General features: G+C 41.0%; 1 protein-coding gene across 1 annotated transcript in view; it reads left to right on the top strand.

Moving 5' to 3' along the window:
- LOC139456532 (huntingtin-interacting protein 1-like) overlaps window positions 1-27735 on the top strand; it is a 69306-nt gene that overhangs the window by 19563 nt on the left and 22008 nt on the right. The window contains exons 3-17 of the mRNA XM_071238301.1: window positions 1626-1768; window positions 7558-7614; window positions 12633-12713; window positions 13791-13867; window positions 14223-14284; window positions 14471-14611; window positions 15372-15429; window positions 16068-16143; window positions 17151-17297; window positions 20517-20596; window positions 21808-21880; window positions 22677-22769; window positions 23558-23636; window positions 24639-24727; window positions 25816-25884. Of these exons, the coding sequence (XP_071094402.1) occupies window positions 1626-1768; window positions 7558-7614; window positions 12633-12713; window positions 13791-13867; window positions 14223-14284; window positions 14471-14611; window positions 15372-15429; window positions 16068-16143; window positions 17151-17297; window positions 20517-20596; window positions 21808-21880; window positions 22677-22769; window positions 23558-23636; window positions 24639-24727; window positions 25816-25884 (1325 nt within the window). The remainder of the gene's footprint in view (window positions 1-1625; window positions 1769-7557; window positions 7615-12632; window positions 12714-13790; window positions 13868-14222; window positions 14285-14470; window positions 14612-15371; window positions 15430-16067; window positions 16144-17150; window positions 17298-20516; window positions 20597-21807; window positions 21881-22676; window positions 22770-23557; window positions 23637-24638; window positions 24728-25815; window positions 25885-27735) is intronic.

The following is a 27735-nucleotide window of genomic DNA, read 5'->3' as shown; positions in this document are numbered from 1 at the left end:
TCATTGACTTGGTTGATTGAGTGTAAATATCTCCACACATATATAAGTAGGCATGGGATAGAGCTCATAACATCAATCACTGGTTTGTCTGGTCCAGGTCATCTTGATATGGCTGATTGTTGCTGATTGCCGTGTTAAAGAACTAGCAAATAATTAGTGGTGATGTGTGTAACTGCATCAGATTTTGGAACAACAACCAGAGCTCCATGTTAGCTATGTATTTGCGTAAAATAAGCAAAATAAATCACCATTGCATACCGTATATGACCATAGATAAGCTGAATTTTGAGGACCCCCAAAAAGATCCAGTAGTCTAGTGGTTAAAGCATTCACTCGTCACGCTGAAGACCCGGGTTGGACTCCCAACATGGGTACAATGTGTAAAGCAGTCGTCCCCCCACCACACACACACACACACACACACACACACACACACACACACACACACACACACACACACACACACACACACACACACACACACACTGATATTGTTAGATTATTGCTAAAACGAGTGTAAAACCATACTTCTACATACATGGTAGTGAATTTGAGTTGCTTGCGCACACTATGCATTTAAAACATCATGATATGATTCTAGTAGATCCATTGCTATGAGGATGGGTATTCAAAGTAATTGCATGTAAATTGGAAAATTGTCGGTTTACATTAGTTTGGTCAATTGTCAAATCTGTCTGCAGTCTGTATTGATGTTATTGACTGGCTGTCGCTCCATGTTTCTCCGATTGGTCCACGCTGCACCAATATGGTCACATGATATGATCAGTCACCACTTGTTACTACCTCATTGCCAATTAAAGCTGATTTTAATAGGAAATGGGAAAATAATGATTTGGGCGAAGAACCCAAGATGGTGTTGAGTCTGGTGAAAGTCTGTTGATTTGATGGCAGTTAGACCCTGAGGGGATGGTATGGCCAGGAACTGATCAACACCGGAGGAGGATATAATCAGGGATGATAAGTAGAGGAGACGAAGACTTCATTGTCAATATTGCTGCTGCATTACCTGATGTCAGAGTCTTGGTTCATAGGAGTCATAATGACATACGCCCAGACAAGTACAAGTGCATGCACGCACACACATGCATAATCTTGAACGTGTGTTTAACCATGTTTCATCTCACCTTCATGACATCATAAGGTTCCATACCATAATGTCAAGGAAGAATGTTGGGCTTTTGAGGATATGTTGTGAGAACACCCCCATTCGGTTGGGGATTGAGTATGTACAGAATCAGACCAGCACTCTCCTGCTGACAATGCCCATTTCATGTTACAAGATCAGGGGTTTTCTGTGGTGTCATTAGCAGGGTGTACCGGTCTTGTACTGGAACAGGTTATGTTTCAGTACACTGGGGGGTATGTGTAACATCCATTACAGGAGTTCTGTACAAGAACAATCATCTTTAAACTCCAAGCAAATGACACATAATAGATCGTTTACTGAGTTGCAAAGATTTCTTTCATTTTATATGTTTGTTTGGAAATTATGGCCATCTGGTGTCAGAAATCATTTGATATCTCCATTAAATGCATGGAAGATAAATATGTGATCATACATACTTTTTTTGTCTACTGTGAATAATGCCCTTAACTTGTACAAGACACAATCCTTGGTACCTTCCAAGACAATGGCGGAGGGATGTTCTGGACCGTTGCCACCAAGCTGCCTGTCCAGGGCAACCCCATCGTGTGCTGGAAGTTTCTCCACGTTCTCCACAAGATACTTCGAGATGGACACCCTAATGTAAGTATTTCTCCACACATATATAAGTGCCACTTAGTCATAAACACCCCACTGTCAGCGTACTTTGTCATGGACCCCTATTGTAAGTATCGCTTAAGCTTGGACATGCTATTGTAAGTACAACGTAAGCTTGGACATGCTATTGTAAGTACCGCTCAGACATGACCATCCTTATATATGTACCGCTCAGACATGACCATCCTATTGTAGGTACCACTCAGACATGGCCATCCTATTGTAGGTACCACTCAGACATGACCATCCTATTATAGGTACCACTCAGACATTGCCATCCTATTGTAGGTACCACTCAGACATGGTCATCCTATTGTAGGTACCACTCAGACATGGCCATCCTATTGTAGGTACCACTCAGACATGGTCATCCTATTGTAGGTACCACTCAGACATGGCCATCCTATTGTAGGTACCACTCAGACATGGCCATCCTATTGTAGGTACCACTCAGACATGGCCATCCTATTGTAGGTACCACTCAGACATTGCCATCCTATTGTAGGTACCACTCAGACATGGCCATCCTTTTGTAGGTACCACTCAGACATGGCCATCCTTTTGTAGGTACCACTCAGACATGGCCATCCTTTTGTAGGTACCACTCAGACATGGCCATCCTATTGTAAGTACCACTGAAGCTTGGATATGCTATTATAAGTACCACCCAGACATGGCCATCCTATTGTAGGTACCACCCAGACATGGCCATCCTATTGTAGGTACCACTCAGACCTGGCCATCCTATTGTAAGTACCACTCAGACATGGCCATCCAATTGTAGGTACCACTCAGACATGGCCATCCTATTGTAGGTACCACTCAGACATGGCCATCCTATTGTAGGTACCACTCAGACATTGCCATCCTATTGTAGGTACCACTCAGACATGGCCATCCTTTTGTAGGTACCACTCAGACATTGCCATCCTTTTGTAAGTACCACTCAGACATGGCCATCCTATTGTAAGTACCACTGAAGCTTGGATATGCTATTATAAGTACCACCCAGACATGGCCATCCTATTGTAGGTACCACCCAGACATGGCCATCCTATTGTAGGTACCACTCAGACATGGCCATCCTATTGTAAGTACCACTCAGACATTGCCATCCAATTGTAGGTACCACCCAGACATGGCCATCCTATTGTAGGTACCACCCAGACATGACCATCCTATTGTAGGTACCACTCAGACATTGCCATCCTATTGTAGGTACCACTTAGACATGACCATCCTATTGTAGGTACCACTCAGACATGGCCATCCTATTGTAGGTACCACTCAGACATTGCCATCCTATTGTAGGTACCACTTAGGTTTGGACATCCTAATAACAAATATATGACCCACCAAAAGGAGGACAGCAGAAAGTATTGCTGGGCCTCATATAGTTCAAGCACCTTCTGGTTCCCTATCCAGTCAGGGTCAAGCTCTTCTCATTGACAAGTAACGAAAGGCTGGGCTCTCCACGTGAAGCTTCAGACAGGGGTCATCACAAAGGAAACAGATGTAATTTAGGATATTGATGTGTATGCAGTCAACTCAGGGGATAGGACATGTCTAGATCCAGAGGACCTGAAAAACAATTACTGTGTATGTCTGTTAACTGCAAATTCTGTTCTTTCACCAGTCACTAGTCAATCCATTGGGATTCCGGGTAAACATATGGGCTCCCAGCAACCTATGCTTGCTGAAAGAGGAGACTTAATGCATCAGGTTGTCATGTTTGGTGACTTTGTTAACCTTAAGCCTGCTGAATTGTTTTCACACTTCTTAGCCCTGTTGCGTCCCTTGCCAGAAACCTATGAATGTGGGTTCGAATCCCGGTTCGCCCCAATTATGTTTCTAGGTTTGTCAGCACCATACCCATGCTCATGGGTTTCACCGAAGTGTTAAACGTCTGAGACCTGCATCACTTCGGGCTTTCCTCCCACATTAAGCTGACACGCCACGATATAACTGGTAAGAATAGGTCCCTCAGAACTCTATTGATTGTCGTAAGAGGAGACTAAATTGGATCAGGTGGTCAAGTTTGTTTGCTCTTAATATCAACCACTAGTTTGTCTGGCCAAGACTCAAGTATTTGCAGGGTGCCATGATGTATCTGGAATAATCGCTGTTGTGTAAAACAACAGGCAATTACAATGTGTGTCCCAGCTGATGGTGTGTCACGGTACCTTGACAACATGGATGGTTGCTCATGCTATCAACCACTGGATTGTGACAATTTGCAGGCCACCTTGAACATTGTTGACATCATCATTAGCATCTTTGACTGTATGAAAACAATGTTAATCTGATCCTGATTCATCTTTTGACACAGCCCCATGAGTAAGTAACGGCTTGTGACACAGCTGATATAGGATTATGGAAGTAAACAAAGTGCAGGTGTTATGCCTTAGTACTGGCAGGGTATATGGGCTATAATGACCTGGATGGTGAGATCATTGGCTGGGAGGTTCACTCGGGATGCAGTAGGCCAGATACGTTTCCCCACTGGGATATGAGTGGAGCCAGCTCTTGAGTCTCTCACTGTGATATGCTGCAAAATTGATAATACAGCCTGATGCTCTATTCACTCTCACAACTCCAAAGGTTTACATATAATCAATACATTGCAGGAGCAAAGTGTCCTAGATTTATTAATATATGTAGTGTGTCATACTGATTGTATGTAACAAGTGTTAGAAGTTGTTGTATTTTCTGAGTGTGAGCATGGGAAATGAATGAATACTGATCAGAGTTTTTTAAATATCTCGTTGGTATCGATAATTGATAAAATAGGTGGAGAGAAGATGCAGTTCTTCTGAAGAGAGCACTGTGTGGACATGTTCACAATATCAACTGTGACATCATCTGAGACATTATTGACATCATCTTCTTTGACATCACAGTGTCAACACTGCTTGCTTCCCTTTGCTGTGTCAGGATCTGCTTGTAGTTGGTTCCAAGTTTCATCCCACTTACGATCTTAGGGCCGTCATCCCCCGTTCCGGTTGGATTCACCAAACTGGTAAATGTCCACTTCTTTGGGCCTAGGTGTTCCAACTCAATGTGCAGAGTTGCTTCCCTTTGCTGTGTCAGGATCACCTTATCCTTGGCTCTTTTGTCATCACTAGTATCAGTTGGTTTCATCAAATGGCAATATCTGTGACTTGCTTTCATTTTGGCGTAAATCCTCTTAAATCTAAGTAAATGTACTGTTATTTAGGTGAAAAAAAACATTCAAAAATTGTTTTACACCCCAACTCTCTCACTCACTCATGATGCACATCCATGTATGAAGCCTGCCCAAACTGTGCCCTCTCCTCCCCGTACCCAACAGGGATGAAGAGTTTTATCTGTTCATTGAAAAGTGAAGGATGTTGAAGGTCAGATTGAGACAACAAACCTTGGCTCCACGTGTCTGTTGGTGGAGTGTTCTCTACCAGGAAATAGTCGAGCAGGAATAGATGTGATGTACCACGCACTTCCTAACATGGCCAACTTGAACCACTCAGCTGCCACTGTACAGTGACATGTGCAGGCCTGGACTGAGCTGTAGAGGATGATGGTGGTCAATACTTAAAGGGCCACGGTCACTTGGAGGGAAATTTGGAAATTTGATTTGAAGGTTTGATGATTCAAATAAAAGGGCACTGGAACAATACTTGTGGTATTGTATTTACAAAGAAGAATAATGATGTGTCAGTGTTTCTTTGCACTCCTATGGTGGCTGTAGGATCCTGTGTGATATCACACCATTGGGTTGCAGAGGCAGAAAAGGTCCCATCTACCATAAGGCTCCCAGGCTGCGTTAGAAATCTGTTTTTCTTGAATCTAGTCCGAAGGACTTGTGTAAACCTAATTGCACTTGTCCTAATTGCACTTTGTAGCTATCCCTACTTGAACACAACACAATGTTTTACAGAATAGGTTTCCAGTGGCCCCAAGCCTGTCCAGAATAGGTTCCCAGTATCCACAAGCCTTTCCCAGTACCCCAAGTCTGACCCAGTACCCCCAAGCCTGACCCAGTACCCCCAAGCCTGTCCCAGTACCCCCAAGTCTGTCCCAGTACCCCCAAGTCTGACCCAGTACCCCCAAGTCTGACCCAGTACCCCCAAGTCTGTCCCAGTACCCCCAAGTCTGTCGCAAGATTCAAATGATGATTGTGTGGATGCAATGTGCATGTGAATTGTTCATGCTATCAACCACTAATTTGCTGGCCCTGACTTGGTGATTATTAACAGATCTCCATGTGAGGGCTTAAATATAGCTGTATCCGGCATATTGCACCGCGTCTGATAGACATTGTAACAGTCATAATGGCACAGTTAAAATATATGCCAGAAGGGCATAGAAAACATGATGTTGACAATATTATCAATCCCACTGAAAGGGCGAAGGGGCTAACTTTAAAGATATTTCAACTTATCATTATCTAGCCTTCTTGAAATGACAATAATGACAATAAGCTTGGTAGGTATCCAGTATAGTGATGAAGACATGGTGTTATAGAAAGAGAGTGTTCATTTATATCTCCATGTGTAGTTGGTGCCTTCCTTTAGTGTAATATAAGCTTGGTAGGTATCCAGTATAGTGATGAAGACATGGTGTTATAGAAAGAGAGTGTTCATTTATATCTCCAAGTGTAGTTGGTGGCTTCCTATAGTGTAATATAAGCTTGGTAGGTATCCAGTATAGTGATGAAGACATGGTGTTATAGAAAGAGAGTGTTCATTTATATCTCCATGTGTAGTTGGTGCCTTCCTTTAGTGTAATATAAGCTTGGTAGGTATCCAGTATAGTGATGAAGACATGGTGTTATAGAAAGAGAGTGTTCATTTAAATGTTTGCAGAAGTGGGCAAGCCATTGTTCCGTACTGGGTCAAGTATTGGGTTAAATATCATTCACATGGCAAAGTAGGGTCACATTCACAGAGGAGTTTTTTCATTTACTCCCATGTGTTTGTCATTGGTGGTTTTCAGAACTTGATGTTCACATGATACAGGCACGTTTATATATTTAACTACACTAGAGCACAAGTTGTCTGGTTGTAATAAAGATTTCTTGAGTTGAAGGTTCATGAAACAGCTCATTGATGATAATGATGCTTATTCCATACTTGTATCTTATTACAACTGGCTCAAAACCATTTGGTTGCTTGTATAAATGTAATAGGATACAATGAAACCCGTGAAGATCCGGGGTAGAATAGGTCTTCAGCAACCCATGCTTGCCGTAAAAGGTGACTATGCTTGTCATAAGAAGACGACTAACAGGATCGGGTGGTCATGCTCGCTGACTTTGTTGATGCATGTCATCGATCCCAATTGCATGGATCGATGCTCATCATATCAATGGCTGGATTGTCTGGTCCAGACTTGATTATTTACAGACCGCCGTCTTATAGCTGGAACATTGCTGAGTGTGGCGTTAAACAACAAACTAAGCAATGATGTTTTATATTATGATTATGCTTGTTGATGCTGAAATGTTTTGAGATGATGATAAGGAGTAAGTGATAAAGTGAATGTGGTGGCTGTGGTGAGTATGGTTTTGCGCCCCTTTCAGCAATATTCCAGCATTATCGCAGAGGGGGACACCAGAAATGGGCTTCACACATTGTGTGCATGTGGGAAATGGAGCCCGGAACTTCAGTGACGAGTGAGCGCTTTAACCACTAGGCTACCTCACCACCCCTGATGATGATGATGATGATGATGATGATGATGATGATGATACAGATACATGAAGATTGTTCAGAGTGTTCATGTTATATTTGCAGGTCATTATTGATTCCATGAAGTACAGGAGTCACCTCACAGACCTGGGAAAGCTATGGGTAAGTATTGCCCAGGACTCTGTCAGTACATGATGCTTGTCATGGGGATTGGGTGGCCACAATGGCTGCCTAGTGAGGACAGTGCATGGTGACTTCATGGTCATGATCAACCAGTGATATGCCTACTCAAGCCCTGAACACACACTGCAGCACCCTGTGATAAAGCTGTAATGCTTGTGTTCGTTCTTGAGCCTTGGAACATCTATCTCCATTACGTCTAAAGAATATCTATGTGTGGTAATTGGTCATGTTGTTTGCAATGTGAAAAGAACCTGTAATTGTTAACACCAACACAGTTAGAATGCATCAGTGCCCATTTCTCAGCATGTCAAGTCCCTAGGTTGTGTAGCATCTAATTTGAGTTTGGTATATTTTTGTCGACTAGAGTTCAGCACCCCACATTTTATTTATGATCACTTAACATGAAATCCTTTGGAAAGTTACTTTATGTTCTGTCTGGCTGTCTTTGATAATTTGTCCAGTGGGTATTTTCCTTACACTAGCCATCTATAATTCATCAATACACCCACGTCCTGTGGGACAAGGCACTACATTTATGCTGAGCACAGTGTTTCTAGCCTATTGAAGTAATACTTGTTCCTGTCATAACATTTCCCACAGGAATCAGTCTTTCTGGTACATTCTCAGCTTCCTAGCAGATAAAAAGTATTTCCCCAACGACTTGTTCCAATGTAGAAAGAACCTGTATTGATTCTTGTGCTGTGATACTATCATTGGACAGACTAACTGCCTTGTAAAAGGATCTACATTTTCTCCTTGCTGTGTGAATGGAACTAGTTGTAAGGGAATATGTATTTTTGGGCCATTGAATCCATTTATTGGACATTTTGATCACACCATCACTGCCAAACATTGTTGATGTGCAATTTGCTGTAAAGACTTGATGTGTTTATGGGACTGAATGAGTTCTATGATCATCATTTTCTGATGGAAAAAGTATACCTTTGGCATATGTCATTAGAAAAAGATAATGTCTTAACACAAAAGATAGACCTCTGAAGATCCGGGTTAGAATAAGTCTTCAGCAACCCATGCTGAATAAGTGGTGACTATCTTTGTCGTAAGAGGCAACTAACGGGATCGGGTGGTCAGGCTTGCTGACTTGGTTTATGCATGTCATCGTATCCAAATTGCGTAGATCGATGCTCATGATGTCAATCGCTGGATTGTCTGGTCCAGACTTGATTATTTACAGACCGCTGTCATAAAGCTGAAAGTTTGGTTAGTGCTGTGTTAAACAACAAACAAACAAACAAACTAATTACACAAATGATGCCGTATGATAATAGCCCTTTTTGACACACGAGTTCCAAGGGGAAGACTTTAGAATTGGTTATGAAAGCTATCAGAGGTACTCCAGCGGTAGAAATTTTAAGTCCACAAGTCCTTATAATGATAACATATAGCAAAGTCTTTTAAAATGGCAAATTTCTACTTGTCCTTATGACACCTTAACCATTGGGCAGTTTGGCAAGGACTACAGGACTAGTGTAGGGTTGGGACGAGTCCAAATTTACTACCCGGGTACCCACCCCACTATTACCCGACCCTATACGGGTCTGACCGTAGCCGTTTGACCGTTACCCTGGCATGATATATTTAGATACTCATAGAAAACGAACTAGCCATGCATACATTGAAGTTGACTGAAGTTTTATCTCTATTCAAACATATAAAGTCAGAAGGAATTGGTGTATAGTCAGAAGGAAATTCTAACACTAGTCACTTATAGTGTAACCATTGAAGTTCTAGATTATTGTTGCCATTAAACAATATACCACGTGACTAACCACGGGTCCGGGTAGTACTGTGGGTATCCGGGTCCTACTCAGGAACCACCCGACCCGAGTACCCAAACTACCCGTCCCAGCCCTAGACTAGTGCCATATTCTAACGCTGTACTCACATGTAAGAAAATTTGATTTTTTACATTACATTTATTCTACATAGCTAGTCTGTTTGAATTGATAGGATCTACATGTATAGCTTAAACAACACATCATCTTGTGTACAATTCCTGTGGTACAAGACAATGATAGGACTTAGAAACATGAAGAACAAATAAATGTTCATTCATTGTACCAGTAAGCACATCAAGGACCAGAAGGTAAGTTTCATGAAGCCATCGATCATTACTTCCACTGAACTCTCTGATTGAAATAGGAATATGTATAAAAAGAAAACTAATTTGTGTGGCATTATGTGACATGTAGTTGCTACAATTTAGATGAGACACAAACCTGTGACTGGGGGTTCAAATCCAGTATTTGCACTGATGTTTCTAGGTTTGTCTGATCCACACTTGTGCTTATGGTTTCACCAAGGACTAAGACCTTACTCGAGCTTTTTCCCAAAGCCAACAGGCTGTGATATAACTAAAATACTTTAATTGAAGTTATGTTTGCACGATCTTCAGTATGTTAAGTAAGAATTCACCATTGTATATAAGGTAGGAGTGTTATAACATTGATGTGGAAGTCAGCAGTTGGACAGAGTGACGTTAAAGCAACTCCCTCACGTTGTTTGAAATGCTTACATTATAAGGAAATGACTCAGTGAGTGAAAACCCCATGTGTATACTCTGAGAAAACACACCAACTATATCGAGTGGAATAACACGAATAGCAGGGTGAAGACCTGGCCTGATACAGCCATGCTGGAGACGAGACAGCTGTGTGAACAGGTTGATATGTGTGTTCCTGTTCGACACATGGACTGTATTATTCAGAGTTTTGGGGACACTGTTGACCCTGATATTCGCTGTTGACAGTTGCTTCCCTTAGCATGGCCAGGATCCGCTGTCATCTGCATCATCTGCAGCTTTTCACAACCCCGAAACTGCAATATGTAACATTGTTTCATTTTCTCCCCCAATTCATTGCTGACACCTTGGTAGTGTTGGGAACTATTACAAAATACTTGTAATTTTGATTTACTCTTTCAGGTTAAATAATCAAAATAAATGGAAAATGACACAAAAATCCAACATCAATACATCAATGTACATGCAAAATGAGTGAGTGGTTTGGAAATAAAAACTTTGAAAATAAGTTCGCTACATTTCTGTAGCAAAGAACCAGTCATTGCTTATGTAGAATAAGGCTAATGGCTGTACAGCTGGACATGATGGGTTAAATCAAGCAAGGCCACGGTTTATTTCAGACTAGAAGTTTGTGTGACATAAATTGAATTTGGAAGAATATGAGTGCAAGTTGTCCTGGATTGTCACCAGTCTCAGGGGCGCAGATGGCCCAGTCACCGAAGGTGCCACAATTTGCTGTACAATCAGAGTTGAATTCCTTTGGTATGCCATAAACCTGTATGATCATGGGTTCAAATTCCAGATTCACACTGATTTTGTCAGCAGCATAGCTTCGCCAACATCAAGGACCTGCATCACTTTCCTCCCACAACAAGCTGCCACGCAGTTAGGTCACTGAAATACTGCTCAAAACATGGTTAAGCCAAACTCACTACTCTTCTGGAGAATGGCTTATGTGCACGTGATGTTCAACAGTAGTCACTCACTAGTCTCAGGATTAGTGGCCATGTCTGATCCTGCTTTGGGCATACTGTTCTGTAGAATGGGTTATGCCCAAGTGATGTTCAACAGTAGTCACTCACTAGGCTCAGGATAAGAGGCCATGTCTGATCCTGCTTTGGGCATACTCTTCTGTAGAATGGGTTATGCCCAGGTGATGTTCAACAGTAGTCACTCACTAGTCTCAGGATTAGTGGCCATGTCTGATCCTGCTTTGGACATACTCTTCTGTAGAATGGGTTATGCCCAGGTGGTGTTCAACAGTAGCCACTCACTAGTCTCAGGATAAGAGGCCATGTCTGATCCTGCTTTGGGCATACTCTTCTGCAGAATTGCTTGAAAGCAAGTTGACCAGTGAAGATCGGGTGTAGAATAGGTCTTCAGCAACCCATGCTTGCCGTAAAAGGCGACTAGTGGGATCGGGTGGTCAGGCTCACTGACTTGGTTGATGCATGTCATCGATGCCAATCGCGTGGATCGATGCTCATGATATCAATCACTGGATATTGCTGGAATATCTCTGAGTGTGGGGTTAAACAACACACAAACCAAATGTAAGCAAGTGGTGTTCAGCAGTTATCACAAGTTATGTCAAGCACAGTAGATCAGGAAATACATGTTACATGATAGAGATGTCGATGGTTGGAGTTATCTACATAACGTATGTGAGGAATTTGGCCCCTCTGATTTGAGGTATTGGGTTCCATGCTAGTTAGTGGTAATGTGTGATACAGATCTCTATCTACATGATTCAGTGGTTTAGAGGGATGGAAGCTGTGAAATGGCTGTTTTCTCTTTTAGATTTTCTCATTAATATGTGAAAGAGTAGGTACTTGTGACACAGAACCATCAGGCTGGCAGCTCTAGTCTGCATAGTGAGAGCATGAGTAGAAAGTGTAATTAACTAATTAGATGGCAGTAGACTTAATAGTTCAAGGTAACTCAGGGGTCACGTTGTTAGTTAGTCATGGGAGGGATCTCAATGGGTTGGTCTCTTTGGCTGTTTTTGGACAGCATACCGTGTGTGAAATATTTATTTCATCAGCACTTGCCACATATTTTACTAGCCAATTGCAGATTTAAGTAGCCATTTTTTTTACCCTGCCACATAATACAAGAAAAGTTATTTCAAGCTTCAACATGGTTAAGACCAGTCAATATCAAACAGGTTTCTGTCAGAACTAGAGCTGAACAATGAGAGGGGGTATGTTTGTCTTTTTGTTGTTTTTTAAATTGGTCTTATTTCTCAAGAGAATATTTCCTATTTGAGGTAGGGTATGAGGTCTAAATATAGCTCACTAGGTAGAGTTGGGCTCATGACATCAATTCTTTTTCACTTGCTGGAAAGAAAAGCAAGTATCTACGGGGTAGAGGGCAGGCAATTATTTCACATACTGAGCATATGCATTCAATTTAATCTATTCCAATGAACATGATGAATGTGTCTCCCTTCCAGGGTCATCTGAAGGAGGGATATGGCAAACTGATAGCATCGTACTGTAAGCTGCTGAAGCAGAAGCTAGCCTTCCACAGGAAGGTAAGAAACAGATCAGCTGCTACAAACTGACCTGCAGGTACAGGCTGCACCCAGTACCCTATTGTTCTGTAAGATGCTGAAGCAGAAGCTAGCCTTCCACAGGAAGGTAAGAAACAGATCAGCTGCTACAAACAGACCTGCAGGTACAGGCTGCGCCCAGTACCCTATTGTTTTGTAAGATGCTGAAGCAGAAGCTAGCCTTCCACAGGAAGGTAAGAAACAGATCAGCTGCCACAAACAGACCTGCAGGTACAGGCTGCACCCAGTACCCTATTGTTCTGTAAGATGCTGAAGCAGAAGCTAGCCTTCCATAGGAAGGTAAGAAACAGATCAGCTGCCACAAACTGACCTGCAGGTACAGGCTGCACCCAGTACCCTATTGTTTTGTAAGATGCTGAAGCAGAAGCTAGCCTTCCATAGGAAGGTAAGAAACAGATCAGCTGCTACAAACTGACCTGCAGTTACAGGCTGCACCCAGTACCCTATTGTTCTGTAAGATGCTGAAGCAGAAGCTAGCCTTCCACAGGAAGGTAAGAAACAGATCAGCTGCTACAAACTGACCTGCAGGTACAGGCTGCACCCAGTACCCTATTGTTTTGTAAGATGCAACTCAAACTAGTATTACATGGTTAAAATGTGGGATGAGTGTGGTTTTGTAAGGTTTAAAGCAACCTATGTTTATCATGCAATGTGACTTTTATTAGGATCTAAACCATGAAGATCCGGGTTAGAATTGATTTTCTGCCACTCATGCTTGTAAGAGGCGACTGATAGCATCGAGTGGTGACTTGGTTGGTGCATGTCACTGTATCCAATTTGCATAGATCGATGCTCATGATGTCAATCACTGGAGTGTCTGGTCCAGACTCTATTATTTATAGACCACCTTCATCTAGCTGGGATATTACTGAGTGCACGATAAACATCATACAAACCAACAACAAAGTAAATGGAACTGGTGATCAGACTCGTTCACACTCTCACTCACTCACTCGCTCACTCGCTCGCTCGCTCGCTAGCATGTACATTGTGTTCTAAAGCAAAATGTTCAGCTGTCTTTGATTTGTTTTCTTTCAGTTTCCCCGAATTCCAGGAAACATGATGATGTCCGATGAAACTTTCAACAAAATTTGTGGATCTGATGTGAACAGCTAGTACGTATAATTATTCTGATATGATTCCATATTCATCAGGGTTCTTCATTTTCATTTATCAGTAAACTATATATCACAATTAAAAATGCACTTCAATTATTAAAGTCTGATGATAAATGAGTCCCAAGGTCATCTCCTTCAGCAAGTTGAGGGTTGTGGGAGTGGTATGTTTAATCAAATACATTGTTCACTTTCTGACATTTAACTGATATACAGTCATGGGATGTTCAGTGTTTTCTTTGAAAAATTCTCTGTAGCAGTGTCCACAATGTAAAATGTATTTAATAGACTGTTTGAAATACCTCAACATGAAATATTTGGCCTCAGGGACAGTAGCGTCTTCTGAATGTTTCAGCTTTGAGTTCTCCATCGACATGCTGGATTACCTGGACGAGATTCTCAGCTTCCAGCAAGCAGGTAACAACTGGAAGGGGGACAAATACCAGGATAATAACGAGGACGATAAACCGTTATCACTGTTCAGATATTTCAAACAAAACTAAGGCAAATTTTTATAAATTAAGGCACATATGAATTTTAGAACCTAATCCTTAGCTACTGCTTCTATTGTAAGTTTGTATGTTTTTTTCTTTCTTTACTTAGTGTTCGGTTCACTGGACATGTCACGGGCCAACTCTATGACGACGTCGGGACAGTGCCGCCTCGCTCCCCTCATCCTGTGCATCCTTGACTCATGCCAGCTGTATGACTACCTGGTCAAGTCTCTCTTCCGACTTCATTCTAGTGAGTGACTCCAGCATCCACACAAGTTTAAGGATGACTGAGGCTAATTGTGGTTATCACTACGTAACTCATGCGTCTAACAGAGATTTTTCTCAAAAGAGTTTCTCGGCCCAAATAGGTGTCCATATGGGTTGGTCGTAAGAGAAGCCTATTTGAGCATGGGGTGGTTACAGTGTGGGACGACCCGTGAAGATCCGGGGTAGAATAGGTCTTAAGCAACCCATGCTTGTCGTAAAAGGCTTCTAATGGGAAAAGGGTGGTCAGTCTCGCTAACTTGGTTGATGCATGTCATCCTATTCCAATTACTTGGATCGATGCTCATTATGTCAATCACTGGATTGTCTGGTCCAGAATCGATTATTTACAGACTGCCATCATATAGTTATAATATTGCTATGGGCAGCATTAAACAAACAAATAAACAAACAAACAAAGCATGACCTGGCCTGCAAAAGGAAAATCAGTTGTCAGGTCTTGACCTGTTTTAGGGGTTATTGTAGGTCACGAAGACCCAGTTGTCTGAGGTGCTACAATTCCCAGTCTATACATGCAACCCTTAGGCATGCCAGTAGCTTCGGTTTGTTGGTTTGATCTCCAGATAGACCTAAATGTGGTTATTGGTTTGTTCACCTTACCTTTGTTTGTGGGTTTCACCATGGTGGAAATGGTGTGAGACATGTATTGGGCTTACCTCCCACATTCAGTCAATAATATTGCTGAAATACTGTTATACAACTGACTCACACCCCTCCTGTTGCAGGTCTGACACCCGACACACTCTCAGGTCACCGGGAGAGATTCCTCAAGGGTTACAAGAGGTAGGTTACAAATGGCCCCTGTGGCGATTGCAGGTTAGAATTGCTACCCAGAAACCTATGCCAATAGTAAGAGGCAACCAAATGGTCTGGGCCCACTTGCACAGGGCGATCTTGGCGCTACGACTATTGGAGGCCTATGTTAAAGAACTGGAGATACGATCATCTTTGTTATGTCAGTGTTATTTGCCATAGGCCCTGTGGGGATTCCAGATTAGAATTGCTACCTAGAAACCTTTGCTGATTGTAAGAGGCTCAATGGATCAGGTGGTCAGGCTTTGTGACTTGGTTGCTTGACTCTGATTGAGATTGACCAGTTGGTTACTATGTAGGAAATAAATAATTTGATTGGTCACTTTGGGTTGGTCATTTTAGTCATTAATTATTTGTGCAGAATTAGTTACCTCTGTCGATGTTATATGATAAAGCATTCAGAACTGTTGAAATAGTTCATAATAACTGTCTGTATGGTATGTCCTACTGCAGTTTCAGTTTCATATTAAATAGTATACGAAAAACTACTAGCACTGTTACTGTCATAACAATTTTTGTGGATATACATTTGTGGTTCAAATCTAATCTTAGATGTACATGTACTAATAAATTTGTAGGATTCTCACTGTGAATAATTGGTGTTTCAGGCTAAAACAGTTCTACCACAGCAGTGCCACACTTCAGTATTTCAAGAATCTAGTCCAGGTCCCCGCATTGCCGGAGGTGAGACATTGGGTGTCATGGGGGAATATGGGTTTGAGATGCTGGGCATGTATGGAGCAACTACCAGGGAAACTTGGATGAATCCCTAGGAAATGTTCTTCAAAAATCTCTTGACCTAGCTAATGTCAGACATTTGTCTTGGTATCCTGACATCTCTGTCTACTGGTGTATTCTGATGTATATCATCCAAACTGGCTTCCACAGTAGATATCTCTTGGGTGAGATCAAGTGATCATCTCCTTGGAAATATCGCTCTAGTGAAATTGCATCACAATGCTTTGCTGACCATTGTGACATCAACAGGTACCATGACATCACAGTCAAATGACATCACTTATCTCTCTGCCACTGAAGCTGCTTAGCTATACTATTTACACTCAAGGCCCTTGATATTACTGTTTACAAACAAACATTTGGAATGATAATTTTGGATGATAAATAGAATTTCACCTTCATGTCTTCCAAACTCTGTAAACTTTGGATATTTGTAACTTTCAACTCGTCTTGATATATTTGATTTCAGAAGACACTTGGATGACATTGTCTATATATTTCCAACTTGTATATAATGAGCACGCCACCCTTAGGAGTTCATTTTTGTGGGTGAAAAACAGATTGTGTACTGACTTGTGCACAGTGCTCAGTCAAAACCTTCCTGGTTGAGCTTCAGGTGGATTTCTGGCCAAAGCAAACACACGTCAGTGTTGCTGAAAGCTTTCTGACAAAAGATTTTTTGACAGGCAACTTCCTGTTTCACTAGGTTTTCATGAAAGCAGTAACAAATGTTTATGTGAAGGATTTACTCATACAAATAGCATGGAAATAGAAACGACCTTGACCTTTGACCTTTATGCACATGCTCAATGAGTGATTCAGAAAACCATACCTGATTTTATTACTCTATTAATTTGATACGCGATGATCAGAAGAATAAATTCACTCACTGATAATATTTTGTTGACCCTGATGCTTTCTCTCTGAAAATAATTCCTTGCATGCATTTTCAGGAACCACCCAACTTCTTGATAGCCTCTGACATCAGTAAGCATGTGAAGCCTGTAGCAGTGGTGCCATCAGAACCAGAGCCGGAACCGGAACCAGAGCTCGACACCCCCGAGGTGGAATCAGTGGGCAACCTCATAGACACAACGGAGGTAACAGCTTTGCTGCTTCATGCAAGAAAAGTTTATAAAAAGTGACCATAAGGCTTAAAAAAAATAAAAGAATTGGTTCTCAGGCAATGGCTTTTGAAAATATGGCGTACAATCAACCTGATGAATAAATACTGGAGTACAGTATTTGACTACCGTTGTACTTGGAATATTTAAGGATTTTTATAATTATTTTTTTAAAAATGGAAATAAAAATGAAACATATGGCGGTGCCTGAAAACCAAGATATATTTTTTAAAAACCTAAAAGCTTCTGATTTGAATTGCCTCACTGGAAAACATTTCATTTTTAATAAACTAACAAATCTATTGGATTATTGCCTAATGAGACGTGAAGCAGTGCCTGTGTGATGGAATATCATTACATGTTAATCAATGTTTTCCCCGTGTCGACCCGGGGTAGAATGTGTCCCCGGCACCTCATTTCTGGTTGTAAAAGGCGAATTTTGGGGGAGCTGGGGGATCCTAGCATTCTTTGCTGCTTCAGGAGGTGACTTAATGGAATAGGGTGGTCAGGCTCTGTGATTGTGCATCATCGTACCCCAAAGACACGGATCGATGCTCACGATATGAATTACTGGAGTGTCTTGTGCAGCCTTGATTATTTACAGGCCACCATCATGTAGCTGGAATATTGCTGAGTGCGGCGTTCAACAGGAAACATACCATATGCAGTCAAACACTGTTGTGTCAAAGTTGATTGGACTATTTTGAGTTATCCAAGGTTCGACACAACCGATAATGATAATTATAAGGAATACATAGAGACGAAGTGTTTACTTCGAGACAACCACAAGTTCCACATATCAACGTTCCACACAACAGTGTTTCACAGTAATTTATATCATTCTGTGTTGATAACTATAGAAGAGTTACCATGTTAGGATTTTAGGATGCTTGGTTTGATCTGTATGTGATTGTAGTTTTAGTAGTTGTGTCTAGACAGAAGATAAGAAGTAGGTCTTTATTTACCAAGTAGCTGTAGTTGGAATGTGCTGACAAGTCTGCATGTCATACCTGCTACTGACATCTATGCATAAAGGAAGAGCTGTTCTCTTTTTTAACAAGACTAACAGAAATATTAATTTAACAGTTACACTAATAATTGATTGACACATTTTGCCATGTTTAACTCTAACTGTTTGTGATTTTATTAACATGTTCATGAAAGTATCTGTAGAAATCTCAGTTCAAATAACAGTCACTACTGATTTTCACAAGCACGATGCTTGTGGTTGCTAGACTCTATAGTATCCATCCTCATTTATCCAGTGTCATTTCTCCATTCTATTGATAGATATCGTGGACCCATTGCCACCACAGCTTCTTGTCAGTGATGCCATCGTCTCTCCTATTACACAGGGGCGATCGGGTAGCCTAGTGGTTAAAGTGTTTGCTCATCACGCTGAAGACCCAGGTTCGATTCCCGACATGGGTACAATGTGTGAAGCCCATTTCTGGTGTCCCCCGTCGTGATATTGCTGGCATTTTGCTAAAAGCGATGTAAAACCACACTCAATCACTCACACCTATTACACAGAATTTCTCTTGCTCATGACCTTGAAATCGACAACCAATCAACATGCCTCTTCAAAATATATGTCAACAATAATAACTTCACCAACTGCTTGTTTACTTATTAATATTCAACAGATTGTGGACAACAATATGAAGTCTCAGTGTTAAGCACAATAATGCAAAACAAGCCCTGTCCTTCTCTTATCAACCATTTGGGAAACAGTAGTCTGTTAATGAAGCATGGCCCTTTTTCTTTGGTTTGTGGAAACACACATGCAACAACATTTGCTTGTTGAGCCAATCAAATGGGATGAAGTCCACTGCAATTTTATGTTGGCATAGATCTACATTCAAAATTGCAGAGGCATACGAGTGAGCCTTTGATGTATTTTGCCAAATCAGTAGACTGTTATAAATGATGTCTTGATGGATTTCCTTTTTGATGTGTATGAAGACGCGAGGACTAAGTATGCAACAAGGCATTCCCAGTTGTATTCGAGACTCTATGATTGAGTTGGGGGGCATGAGTTGCCCAGTCGTCTAAGGTGCTGTAATTCGCTGTGCAGAGTTGCATCCCTTGGGCACGCCAGAAACCTATGATTGTGGCTTTAAATCCCAATTCGCCCCAATTATGTTTCTAGGCTCCTGGGTTTTACCAAAGTGGTAAATGTCTGCGACCAGCAATATTGCGGGGTTTCCTCCCACATTAAACTGACACGCTGTGATCTTACTGGAATACTGTTCAAAGCAGTGTTAAAACAAACTTACTTGGTATGATTCAGTTGAGTACAGGTGATATCACAACTTGTTTTACTTCTGAAATTTCATGGGTTGGCTATATTTAGCATCATTTCATTAGAACCAGACTCAAAATGAAGCTGAATGGTGAGTGGGTCCGGTGTATCTATCATATTAGAATTGAGATATAATTCCCTGGAAAATAGAGGATGTATGGCATATCGCCTTACTACCAGCTGAAATCCTGAGCTGAACATTGATCTGTGCATGCCTTGACAGGAATTATTCGGCCTAGTTGTAGAAACCTTCATCACTAACAACAGCACATCTACACAAGGGGATAGGACGAAACAGCAAACACATTCGGGACATCAGGAACTAGCCACAACTTTTGAAAGGTTTCAGTGGTTTCCGACTCGTGGCCCTGACCAACCCCAGATACAGTGGTAGAAATGAAAGGACATATGCCTCAAATGTTTTGATCTAAGGGCCCTTTAATCTTTTTCTCTAGTTTACAATAGGATTATTACAAGGATGCCTTGACCTCCAACCAATATTTTGATCACTGTGATTGAAATTGTGATTATTATTTTTTTATCCTGAATATACAACGTATAAAGTAGCCTTTCTTAGCAAGGATTTGGGATAATTTGATTCATGGTTTTGACTTCATAAGATCAGAAAATGTTAAATCGAAAGAGTAGTAGTAGGTGTCTCCCTTGATCCCTCACATTTAAACTGTTTTATAGGATTGTTTGTTACAGTTAAACACCTGAAAGTTACACAAGAAGAATAGTTTTTGAATTTGCTGTTTGACATCTTTCTCACCTGGAAATTGCCCTTATCACCTTGACCTCTGACCTTGACCTCCCTTTCCTGCATCTGCTCTAACCGTCTGCTTGAGCCTCTGCTGACAGTGTGGCATGTTCTTGTTTTCCTGCCTCAGAATGACAGATTTGACAAAACTTTTGGACAGGAGATGGGTGCATTCAATTTCAACGGACGACCACCTGAACCAGATGAACGGTGAGTTACATGATATGATGTATTACAGTGTGTGACATTTTTTTAGTTACCATATTTGATGTAATAAGCGCCCTGCTGTAATTAGCGCCCACGGCGATATTTCCTAATATGTTGGCTAGTGAACAATCCCAATTAGTCACCCCTTCCGATTGATCAATGTACACAAGACTTATTTATTCTTGTATAATACGCACTTGTGTGTTATATGCACCCTTAAGTATGGGCAATTAAATTCTGGAAAAATATATATGTCGTATATAAACATTTCAAGCTGTCAGCATAAACCACGAAATTTACAATCTTTAACTAAAATAGTATTCTAATAAGAGCCCCTTATTTCTAATTTTGAGAGCGCCCTGGGCGCTTATTACGGCAAATACGGTACTTGTAAACTTTTATATTTTGCATTTTCAGCAGGTGTTAGTCTTAGTATATGAACTAGTAAAAGCTGATTTTACTGGACCATAAGAATTCTTTTCTAGTCGGAGACTGTATACAGTGTTCCCTCGGCATTGGGCTCTTCAATATAACTCTGTTATCGCGTGCGGTAAAGCATGGCTCCCAAAAATTATTTGAGTTATTTGCCTTGCTCTGTGCTTTTCCATTAGTGCTTTTTGTGTGAAATGGGGACAAGTTTTCTCAAAACTACCGAAGTTACTTGAATGGAAGTTTGCATGCATTCAGAGATACTTGTCAAGACTGTGTTCGGAAAAATCCTGTAAATCTTTTTTTTTGCAGGGTTATGGCCCTTGATCCATGATATTTTACTTAGTTCATAGTGTATGCAATGGGGACAAGTTTTCTCCACTGAAGTTAGCTTATCTAAGAGATACTTATCAAGACTAATGTCAGTCAAGGGACTAATAGTTTTCTTTATTTGAACTAAAACCTCAAACATGGATATGTGGCAAAAAATGTTTTAAACAAATAGAGATTTTAGAGGTTTTTGGCTAGCATATCTCAAATTGTTTGACATAAACATGTCTTTCGCGAGAGATGATATTAAAAGAAGTAATAATATGAGCAAACTGTGAAAATTAAGTCGAAAGATCAGTTTGAAATATCCATTTGATATAATATTGTTGACTTGTTTCCCTGCTTGAGAACGGTATCAGGATCTATACTGAAACGTCGCATTTTAAAGTATTAAAGAAGTTGTTATCCATAAAATTGTGTCTACCTTATATTATTGTTGAATGTTTGTCCTGCAGTGACCTGCTGATAGAACGACTGCACAGAGAGATTGAGTTCCTGAAACAAGAGCTGCATCGACTCAAGACAGAGGTATAGTTCCCACAGCCTCTGGCTGTCACTTGATTGATGGAAATATCAATGTGTGATCAATAATGTCTCATGTTCAAGAGGCAGATCAGGATTTTCTGCAATCAAGAATAAACATGTGTGTCTTGCTTATCTGTGAATTTCTATCCGTAGCTGTCTCAGCAAGACAGACATTATCTCAATCTGTACTATATAAACAGTAAACCACGCTTTGTTCTTCATTGTTCTTTGCGATTTATCACATAGCAATCTAATATACCGGTAACATCATATGTCACGATATCGATGTATTGATATATTCATCATGTTGATGAATCGATACAAATTTATGAATATTGATACTAAATTATTAATTCACTGCCAAAGAAATGTTTACATTTATTAAGAATACCATTGTTAAGATGGACAAGAGAATGCAGAAATTAAATGTTAAACATCTAATGGATCAGCCCGGTGCACATTTAGCATTAAACTGATTAATTGCAGGTCTTCATAGTTAATTTTTATCAATATACATTAGAATAATTAATTGTATTATTAATACAATATATTGATGTATCAAGATACTTTTGAGACAAACTATCAGTACTAATACTCTGTAAGGTTAGTATTCCTGTTGCTGACAAACAATAACATCCCAACCACCACCCTAAGTAAGCAGACCTACTTTGTCTTGAAGTATAGAATACATAGTGTCAAGTGGTTGAACTTTTGGTCATGAACTTTGAAAAGTATGTGCCTATGCAGTACTCATGATAAATCTTCCAGGAATGTTGTGATATAATTCTGTCTCTTCCAGGATGGAAGAATCATCCAGTCTTTAAAGGACGAAATCAGCAAGATGGAGAAGCTGTTATCAGAACTTAGGTTATCGGCTGACAAAGCATTGAAGGTAGAAGATCTTACAATCTGCAAGAAACAAATCATAGGGTAATGATGGTTCAGTCATCTGAGGCATTGCAACTTGATGTGCAGAGTTGCATCCCTTTGGCTGACCAGGATCTGATTACTGAGTGTTTGAATCTCTGATGATCCCTGATCATGGTCCATGGTTTGTCAGTGTGATACCAGTGCTTGTCTATTTTCCTAAAGTACTAAATGTCTACTACTTTCAACATTCTGGGGTTTTGTCGTTGACAAGCTTTGATAAAACTGAAATACAGTTCAAGTTCAAGATGAAGGCCCCTTGGACAGATGAGGTACACAGCACCCAGTGCTTATCTAAAGATGGCTGAATTTGGAACCCTCCATTTAATATTCTGAGGCAGAATATATTATATTTGTGTTTTCCTGACAAGGTTATAGTGGTGTCATGTGTTTTCCTGACCAGGTTATAGTGGTGTCATGTGTTTTCCTGACCAGGTTATAGTGGTGTTCATGTGTTTTCCTGACCAGGTTATAGTGGTGTTCATGTGTTTTCCTGACCAGGTTATAGTGGTGTTCATGTGTTTTCCTGACCAGGTTATAGTGGTGTCATGTGTTTTCCTGACCAGGTTATAGTGGTGTCATGTGTTTTCCTGACCAGGTTATAGTGGTGTCATGTGTTTTCCTGACCAGGTTATAGTGGTGTCATGTGTTTTCCTGACCAGGTTATAGTGGTGACATGTGTTTTCCTGACCAGGTTATAGTGGTGTCATGTGTTTTCCTGACCAGGTTATAGTGGTGTCATGTGTTTTCCAGGACAGTGAGATGATGAAGAAGGAGAGGGATGAAGCCCAGGCCAGTCTAGATGCCCTGGCGAAACTGCCTGAAGCCGAGAGTGAGTATGCTTCCTTAGCAGTATCTGAAATTATTTTAAAACCAAACAAGACAGTCGGACAGTTGATCCATAGATGTCGCCTGCCCATCTTCAAAGTTCCTGCCCGCATTCAGACAAATAATAGACAAATCACATCTTGATTCAGCTGAAGTAATGCAAACAATTACTTGAAAATGTACGAGGACTTATGATAAACTGAATGCAAAAGTAGTCTTAAAATGTTCTGCCAGACTGTCGGACAGGTGGAGGTAAATTTCATGCATCCTGACAGAAAGGTTACCAGCCACGGGCAGCCAGGCAGTTGTTTCGGGCACTGTACCTTAGTGCACTTGGTCATCCTTGTCATCCTTGTCATCTGCTGGGTTGGAATCCCAGAATCACCCTGATTGTGTTTCTCGGTTTGTCAGCACCACACCCATGCTTTTGGGTTTCAATTGAGACTTTCGACCCATGAAGATCCGGGGTAGAATAGGTCTTCAGCAAACCATGCTTGCTGTAAAAGGCGACCATGCTTATCTTAAGAGGCTCGCTGACTTGGTTGATGCTTGTCATTGATCTCAATTGCGTGGATCGATGCTCATGATATCAATCACTGGATTGTCTGGTCCAGACTTGATTATTTACAGACTGTCGTCATATATATTGGAATATTGCTGAGTGTGGCATTAAACAACAAACCAACCAACAGACCACCGTCATATAGCTTGAATATTGCTGGGTGTGGCGTTAAACAACAAACCAAACCAATTGAGACTTTCCTCCCACATCATGCTCTGTCGCTTGGTTGCATGTTATCATACCACACTGGTGGAGGAAGTATTTGCTGACTGCGGTGAAAAGCAAAACACATGACTACAAAATCGTAAACAGCGTGAGTTCCTAAACTAAGTAGCAGGATGGATGATGGGTCCATGTTTTTTGTGGGAATGTAGTGGTTGCTTGGGATGATCGACAAGGCTAGTTTTATGGATGTTGATCTGTGATTGATGCTTGACGATGCAGAACAAGCAAAGGCCAACCAAGAGAAGTTCCAGAAGATGAAGGACATCTATGGGAAACTGAGGGAGGAGCATGTGCAGCTTCTTAGGAATGTGAGTATAGGGATGTGAGTCGGAAGATGTGAGTGTAGGTGAATGTGGGTATCAGGAATGTGAGTATAGGGATGTGAGTGTAGGGCAATGTGAGTATAGGAATGTGGGTACAGGGCAATGTGAGTATAGGGCAATGTGAGTATAGGGCAATGTGAGTATAGGGATGTGAGTGTAGGGGAATGTGGGTATCAGGAATGTGAGTATAGGGATGTGAGTGTAGGGGAATGTGAGTATAGGGATGTGAATATAGGGATGTGAGTCAGGGAGATGTGAGTGTAGGGCAATGTGAGTATAGGAATGTGGGTACAGGGCAATGTGAGTATAGGGATGTGAGTATAGGGCAATGTGAGTATTAGGATGTGAGTGTAGGGGAATGTGGGTATCAGGAATGTGAGTATAGGGATGTGAGTCAGGGAGATGTGAGTGTGGGGGAATATGGGTATAGGGATGTGAGTAAAGGGATGTGAGTCGGGAGATGTGAGTGTAGGGGAATATGGATATAGGGCAATGTGTGTGTGTAGGAATGTGAGTTGGGAGATGTGAGTGTGGGGGAATGTGGGTATGGGGATGTGAGTCTGGAGATGTGAGTGTAGGGGAATATGGATATAGGGCAATGTGAGTGTAGGGGATGTGACTGGGCAGATGTAGTGTAGGGGAATGTGGATATAGGGCAATGTAAGTGTGGGTGATTTGAGTGTGGGAGAATGTGAGTATAAGGATGTGAGTGGGGAGATGGAAGTGTAGGGGAATTTGTGTATCATGGATGTGAGTGGGGAGATATATCAGTATGGAGGATGTGAGTGTGGGTGATGTGAGGATAGGGAATGATCAGTTTAAGGGATGTGGGTACACGTCATGTGAGTATGTAGGGGTTGTTTTATGGTTCTGAGGCTTCACCATTTTGAAAGTCTGTCATTGAGGTGGGTATAAACTTCTGAATAAGTAGGTTGTCCTTGCAGTGATTCAACATGTGATAGTATCCTTTATAAGTCATATCTAGCTTGCAGTTATTGATAGCCTAGTCTGGTGTACCACCATCAATGTACAACTGGTAGCCTATAGGACGATATAACATTTAATCCTTCCAGCATGCTGATGTTACCAAACAACTTGCTACGGAGAAGAAAGCAGCTGACGAGAAGGAGCAAGTCATTAAGGTGAGGGATGATCTCCGCACAGTCTCTTTACTTGTTTATATAAATGAGTGATGGTAATCGAAGCCTGAGCTCATTAAACTAGAGGACCTTGTTGAAGAAGTTGACATCAGGCCAGATTGTAACTTGGGGCTATCAGGACAGAAACGGTTTCCATAACCTCATGCAGGGGCACAGGTGGCTCAGCCAAATAAGGCGCTGCAATTCGCTGTGCAGAGTTGCCTCCCTCAGGTGTGCCAGAACCCTGTGATTGTGGGTTTGGATTCCAGATTTGCCGTATGTTTCTTGGTTTGTCAACACTATTCCTATGCTCATGGGTTTCACCAGAGTGTTAAACAAGACATGTATCATTTTGGACTTTATTCCCACAAGCTGTGATATGACCCAAATACTTTTAATGGGGCACTGAACCCAACTCACTCAGTCTGTTGGGACTGATAATCTTCATGTTATAAGGAAACAAGTAGATCGTTTGGATAAGCTATGGTCAATGATTGTTATGGATAATGATCCTTGATCTGTAAGGGGCAGTGGGTAGCCACATGGTAAAAGTGCTGGCTTGTAACACCAAAGGTGTGGGTTCTATTCCTCAGATGTGGGAAGCCCATTCTCCAGGGCACTGCAATATGGCTGAAAGATTTAAGACAACAACCTCACTCATTCACTCCAGATAATTTATTACAGAGCTCTATTTTGTTTCATTATGTACACATAAAAGGTTGCATTGTTTATTTTGCACTGGCTGCACCTGTGTCAAGCTGTTATTTCTTTCAAACTGTTCTTCTTGATTGTGCATGGCTTAGTGTTCTGGAGAGAATTCAGGTCACAATGTCCAATTGTCTCTCAAGCTCCTTGGTCACCTAACAGTTAGGACACAGATGACTGTTTGATCACCCTGAAAATAATTGCTGTGTTGTGTTAAGATTCTCACATGATTGTGTGAGAGATGGCAGTGATTGAGTATGTGACTATGTTCTCTGTCTCTCATGTAGTCTAGTTGGGTGTTGTCACTTACACTTAGTCATAGTGGATGTTTTCTTTGATAGATCAGGCCATTTAGTCACTGTAAAGTAGGATGGTAGAAGTAAAACATGATACACACTTCTCAACAAAGGACCACCCTATTCTTATGTATTACTGCAGTTAATGTGTCATGACAGCTTAACTGTAGTAATATGAAAGAATCGGGTGGGCCTTAACTTTTTTGAGTAGTATATATATATGGCTAATGTGTATATTATGCCTATGAGGTAATTAAGAAGGAACATATTGGTTTGAGCCACAAGTGATGATTTCGACTCGGAGCACTGGATTTACCAAGTGCAAAGTTTCATCAGTTATTTATAACTTGAAAAATGGAGAAATAGTTCGGGCGTTTTTCAGCCTGTACCAGTACTTTACTGATGACTGTTAGATTAGTTTGTTTTTGAAAATTAACAATTCCTATGCCAAGATCTGTCAGTCTACATTCTTATTATCTTATTCATTTCACTGCTATATATATGAGAATCATTTCAATTTACCATTTGCTTTGTCACAATTGTCGTTGATACGTTTGAGACAGATTGAATTAAAACAGAGCATAAATTTCATCAGAGGTCTTGATGCACTGATGTACTGAAAATAATGCTTGTCCTATTTTTTGATGACCCTCCCCATGTCCTTTTCATGATTCACCCTGAAAAGACAAAATGCAAAAGCATGTTATATTATGTTTTAAGATGTCCATTTTTTCCAAGACCTTTACCAAGTATGTGTATTTGTTTTTATAACTTTCCCATAGGGACAGTCATATTCTTTGGTGACCCACCCCTGATTCTCTCTGACCCACCCACCCCCCAAAACATGACAGGT

This window comes from Haliotis cracherodii, unplaced genomic scaffold, assembly GCF_022045235.1.
Source record: "Haliotis cracherodii isolate W230 unplaced genomic scaffold, xgHalCrac1.p SCAF_11, whole genome shotgun sequence".
Lineage (NCBI taxonomy): Eukaryota > Metazoa > Mollusca > Gastropoda > Lepetellida > Haliotidae > Haliotis > Haliotis cracherodii.
This window is presented reverse-complemented; position numbering and strand designations above follow the sequence as displayed.